Source organism: Cynoglossus semilaevis, chromosome 9, assembly GCF_000523025.1.
Source record: "Cynoglossus semilaevis isolate Cse_v1.0 chromosome 9, Cse_v1.0, whole genome shotgun sequence".
NCBI lineage: Eukaryota > Metazoa > Chordata > Actinopteri > Pleuronectiformes > Cynoglossidae > Cynoglossus > Cynoglossus semilaevis.
In genome coordinates this window covers 15,757,427-15,763,111 of record NC_024315.1, presented here as the reverse complement: position 1 = coordinate 15,763,111, position 5,685 = coordinate 15,757,427, and the positions used below count along the sequence as shown (strand labels likewise).

Below are 5,685 nucleotides of genomic sequence, written 5' to 3'. Positions count from 1 at the left end.
AGATCCCTACATTTTATAGTAAACCAGGAACTCCTTCTCTACTGTTATTCTACTACGTTGATGTTGATGAAGTGAGTACAAGGAAAACCTTCACAGCACTGTCGTGTCGTGAACTCTTTCTCTTCCCCAGAGTTTTTCTAACCTGTTACTATTTGTGTTTCCAACCCACAGGTAAAAGTTCCCCTTCCCCAAGTGTCTTCCTTGTTCTGGGTTTATATCAACATTTTCTTTTTATATAGATATCGAGTGACTAAGGTAAGGAAATGCTCTAATGTCCTTAATTTCTCAGAGTAAGTCATCTTTTGAAGTTTAGCAGAAAGCAAGGCTTGTCATAGCATTAATCCTGATTATTTGACCTTCAATACGTAAAAGTTTCACCATAACATTTTTACCTTAACTGTTGAGGCTTAAAATATAGTTTAACCATTCTCTAACTCAGCGTATCCTGAACTTTTTGGCCCCTTCTACATCCCAAGCAGGTTGGCGATCCCTGAATTCCTCACACCTTTTGGGGAAAATCAATTCTTTTTCTTATTTTCTTATTTAATTAATTTCTCATTCTGCTTTTCCAGGTGTTCATCATGTCTGTGCTGAGGAAGGAGATGGACAAGTACAGGGACATAGATGAGGACGAGCTGCTGAACAAACTCTCAGAGGAAGAGCTGCAGCGATTAGAGGATGAGTTAGAGGAGCTGGATCCTGATGTAAGTTTATAATATAGACTCCACAAGAAGCTGCTGCTGTCTCTGTGTTGTTGTCAGTGTTACTAATGGGGTCGCACAGGCCGGGGGGGGGGGGGGGGGGGGGGGGGGGGGGGGGGGGGGGGGGGGGGGGGGGGGGGGGGGGGGGGGGGGGGGGGGGCAAGGTAACTAACTGCCCTTCAGTACACATGCAGTAACACATGCAGTACATGGAATTTGTCACTGGTAATATTTATTGCACAGTATGTGCAGTAATATATTTGGACATATTAAGCCATTCAAACTGTTGCAACTGTGCTACTATATTGGAATGACTTTGAACTTCATGTGTGTAAATGGCTCTAATGTGAACAGTGGCTTTACTGGTTTTCTTTAGAGGGAATTACTTTAGTGGGAAAAGCAGCTCTATCTTGGTGAACAGTTAATGGGCAGTGTGTGTGGCACCGCTGTTGTGTACTGACACCATTGTTACCCTTTTTTTACACACAAAATTGATTTCATACTTATATTTTAAGTGTCTTAGTATTTTTTATTGTTTGTTTGTATTTAGTCTTTATTGATTATCTGAGCAGCCAAACAATACTACAGTAGTTGACGGAAACTTAACACAAATGTGGACAACAGACTATGTCCAACAATGGACCAGGACCTCCTGGTTTAAAAGGGGACGCTTACTGTAGAATGTAGGACGTGCCGTCAGCAGTTAGTCACTAGGGGGACAACACTGCTGGATGTCAGTCAAGTGAGTCGAGTTACTGGATTTGAAGGCAGCAGTGGTGTCAGTGTCTTATCAGTACAGTACTGTACACTCATTTGGAAAAAAGCAGTCAAAATCCAATCAACTCTAACTGTTACTAACTTCTAACTGTTTGTAGCTGCAGTTGATTTTAAAATATATTTCTGTCATCATGTAAAACTGCAGTGACCTGTTCATAGTGCAGGCGGCTGTAGTAGTTCTTGATGATCGACTGATTCAGGTGTTTATAAAGAGCCTGGGTTTACTCTCCGTGCCAAAGGGATGACTGTAAGGACGTCTGTGTGTGTGTGTGTGTGTGGGACAGAGAGAGATTGAGTGTCTGAAAGTTGGAGGCACTATGTCCATTTGCCCCAGCTGTGCCTGTACAGTGTCCTCTTTGCTTTGATTCATTGTCTAATGTTGGTGGGTTTTCCCACATCAGTTCCAGTCAGCCCCTGGCAAAACACAGTGTCTGCCAGCTGTACTGTGGCTGTCCAGACACTCGTTGTTATTTGTATGTCCAGGACATGCTGTTGTAGCACACACTGTATTGCGTCACTGTTGCGTCACTGCTGTTTAAGACCAACAATCACATCTTTAATTGTCGGTCAGCCTGTACCACGCTGCTGTGACACTGGATCTTCTCATTTTTGGGATCAATGAACTACTTCCATCTGCCAATTTTACCATCTATTTACCTCATAGTATTTAAGTGTATTTCAAGTGTATTTAACTTTCCCAGTTAAAGCAGATACTGAAGACAGATTATAGAAGGGTGAGAGTTGAGGGGAGTCAAAGTGACAGACTCCAGGAGAGATTACTACTGACTGCTGAGGAGGTGGATAAGATATGAAACTATTAGTGACATTTCCAAGAGCTCAGCATACATTGTGGATATGGACTAAAATAACTAAAGCACTAAAGTACTGTCCAGACATGTTTATATCTCTGTGTTCTCATTGGTCTACTTCTGTACACACCGTTTAATGATTGTAATTAAAAAGTCTATTTATAGTTACCCTAAAGCCAAAGGTTTACATTTTAACACATTGTGTAAGAAAGTCTTTCTAAACTAATTTCACACAGGAACTAGTTGCTGAGCAGAGCGGACGAATACCTTGTCACACGTCACTATACTTCGAAAACGGCGTAATTTACATTCGCCAGGTGTACGCAGTTTATTGGTATATTGCTGCAGTCACTTTCATTCATTTGTGTTGTTTTGTTTTTTTATTTCTGCCCTTCATTATGGTTCCCAAGCTTAAGTCAGACTCCTGTGATGTTTTTATATTCTGGATTATGTTTGGTACTTATGGAAACTTATGTGAGTTTCAATTTACCGTGAAAAGCGAGTTATGTTTCAGCGTAGAAAAGGAACTCGAGCACAAGGCAAGGACCCCATGTATATTAAAAGTTCATTAATTTTATTTTTTGCAAAATAACTGCATTTTGTGATGATGTTAAAGTAAAATAAATAATGTGAAACAAACTTTTACATTATAGATCATACTTTGCAACCAGTTAGGGTTACTTACTCAGGTGTGACATATATATTGAAATATATAATTTCACGTTTGTTATTTTCACACTAACAGCCACTAGAGGGCACTCTAGGCTTGTGTACCGGTATCTACTCCTGTACCATTAAAAAATGTACACCTTCGTTATTTACTCTCTCCATTCTTTAGAATGCATTATTGCCTGCTGGGATGCGGCAGAAGGACCAGACTAAGAAAGCTCCAACAGGCACTTTTCAGAGAGATAACCTTCTGGCTCATCTGGAGAAACAAGCCAAAGAACATCCTGACAGAGAGGACCTGGTTCCCTTCACAGGAGAGAAAAGAGGTCAGATATCAAATGTTTCACTGTAGCTGCTGTCAACATGGTGGCTCTTATTATTAAGATGACCCAGATACACTGGAGTTGAGAAGCCAAACACTATGTAATGGTTAGCACTTTGGTACTGTTCCTGCCAGTGTCAACACTTCTACAACACTTCTACATGCCATGCAGTGTTTTGTCTGATCGACGGCTGTTTGTTTTCACTGTCGTTCTGGACGAAAGAGGAACAGCAGTGTTGTTTGTCAGAAAATGAGAAAAAAAATTATTTTGGTATAACATTATAAAGTTATGTTATTTTACAGGCAAAGCCTTCATACCCAAAAAAATGGTGGACCCCATCATAGAGAGTGTGACTCTGGAGCCAGAGCTAGAAGAGGCTTTAGCAAGTGCATCTGATGCTGAACTGTGTGATATTGCAGGTATAACACACACACACACACACACACACACACACACACACAGACACATACATATTTCACACAGACACCTGTGTCAATTCTTTTATTTTTTTGTTATTCCCGTCTTATACATGCAAAGGTTTTTATTACACATTTGTTATTAATACATTTAATCTCCAACATCTCAACCCCTCACCAAACTAATAAATATTTCAAAATTTTTAATAGTTATGTTGTTGGTTATTTTCTAATGACACGCTACAATAATGTTAATCCTGTTTTTCTACCTTTAATTAGCTCCCTGTCCTCTGTCTAACTCTTGTCCATCTCCTCCAGCGCTCCTCTTACCTCACCTCCCCTTCCTCTTTTCATCCGTCCCTTCATCTCCTCCACCTTCACCGCCCCTGATGGATCACTCTGTTTTCTAGTTGAACACCATCTGGGGTATATGTAGACTGCACTGTGTGCATGGTATGATTTCAAGTCATTGCAGCATGTCCGTCGCTTGTACAGAAATACCAACATGGGAATATAATAGAGACTGTGAAATGCCTGGCTTTTGCTTTTCAGTTTTAATAAGAAAAATCTATATGTTGTACATAATACATGCTGAAGTCTCTGTGACCTTTGACATATTAATTAATTTTGAAAAATGATTATAACAGTCCTGGCTTGAATAAATCAATAAATCTTCATAATGAAACCTATAATGTTAGTCCTCAGTGTCCTCAGTCTCACTGTCCCACAAAGACCTACGGCATGTGTTCTCTGGATGTTTAGTAAGGCCAGTTCTGACGCAGCTGATCCCTCTGGTTACCAGCAGTGACACATTTGGAAGACATATTCCATTTTCTTTATGTCTTGTGCTCTCATGTATGTCTCTTCATGTCCGTCTACTCTGTTTTAAGTTACAATAGCAGCACACTTGCATCATAGAGCGTGTTACTGCTTGGTTGGTGGGAATCGACTCCGCCCAAAGCTGCGAGTTCATCTGTCAACCTGCTGTTCATGTCGCATGGTTGTCCAAAATGTAGATTTAATGAGACAACTACTGTTTCCTGTCAAATGTTTTTAGCAGTTGTATATTCTACATGTTGTCCTTATTTGACCCTCTTGTTTATCCCCCTGTTCACTTCATCTTCTGTCTTTCTTTCAGCCATCCTGGGAATGCACACTCTGATGAGTAACCAGCAGTACTACGAAGCGCTGGCTAGCAGTACCATAGTCAACAAGCAAGGCCTTAACAGTACTTCAAACCACACTTTTGTACTTTTCTGTACACGGTACACACTCGTGTGTCTGACTATTACTATCTCTTGAAAATTAATGACATGTTGCCTAAAAGTAAAATTAAATAGATAAAATATAAAAATTTAAAAATATAACATTCATGATAATTCAATAATAATTATATCACTGAATTAAATAATAATTAAGTGCATTATAGAATTAAAACGGGTCACTTACAGGCTGATAAAATGGGAAATAAAAACTTTAAGTTATAGTAAATAGTACATTTTTGTGGGATTATATTATTATATATATTAAATAATATATGATTGTCAATAATAGAGGAAGGAATTGGTCAGAGGACATATTCACTTAGATTTACACCAAGTAAAACTATAGTTAGTTTCAACCATGGAGAATGTTCTGAGTGTTCTGCTATTCTCCTGTTTCTGAGGTGTGATCCAGTGCACCCAGTATAAACCAGTGCCTGATGAAGAGCCAAACTCCACCGATGTAGAGGACACCCTGCTGAGATTACAGAGGAATGATCCTGACCTTGTTGAAGTCAATCTCAACAATATCAGGGTGAGATGTTTCTATCATCAGTCTTTAATTAAGCTTTAGTAATTAAACTCAACTTATTTTTTATAATTTAGATGAATGAGGTTTTTATTCAGAAAATCACACATGGCCTTGTCAGGATTGTTTTGTTGAACTCTGTGTGTTTCTGGTCACAGAATATTCCCATTCCAACTCTGAAGGCGTACGCTGAGGCTCT

At 39.5% G+C, this 5,685-nt stretch overlaps 1 protein-coding gene across 9 annotated transcripts in view; it reads left to right on the top strand.

Annotated features, from left to right (window-relative positions):
* Window positions 1-5,685, top strand: part of LOC103384132 (tropomodulin-1) — a 25,614-nt gene that overhangs the window by 14,693 nt on the left and 5,236 nt on the right. For 5 of the 9 annotated variants that reach the window (XM_017035130.2, XM_008317531.3, XM_017035131.2 and 2 more), the window contains exons 23-24: window positions 3-71; window positions 172-257. Coding sequence is in view for 4 of the 9 variants with exons in the window: in XM_025058651.1 (XP_024914419.1) it covers window positions 582-704; window positions 3,126-3,282; window positions 3,582-3,698; window positions 4,834-4,923; window positions 5,362-5,492; window positions 5,645-5,685 (659 nt within the window). In the remaining 5 variants the exon portion in view is untranslated. Of the gene's footprint in view, window positions 1-2; window positions 72-171; window positions 258-572; window positions 705-3,125; window positions 3,283-3,581; window positions 3,699-4,833; window positions 4,924-5,361; window positions 5,493-5,644 lie in introns of those variants that run through there. The other 4 variants (XM_025058651.1, XM_025058648.1, XM_025058649.1 and 1 more) reach the window with 1 other exon arrangement.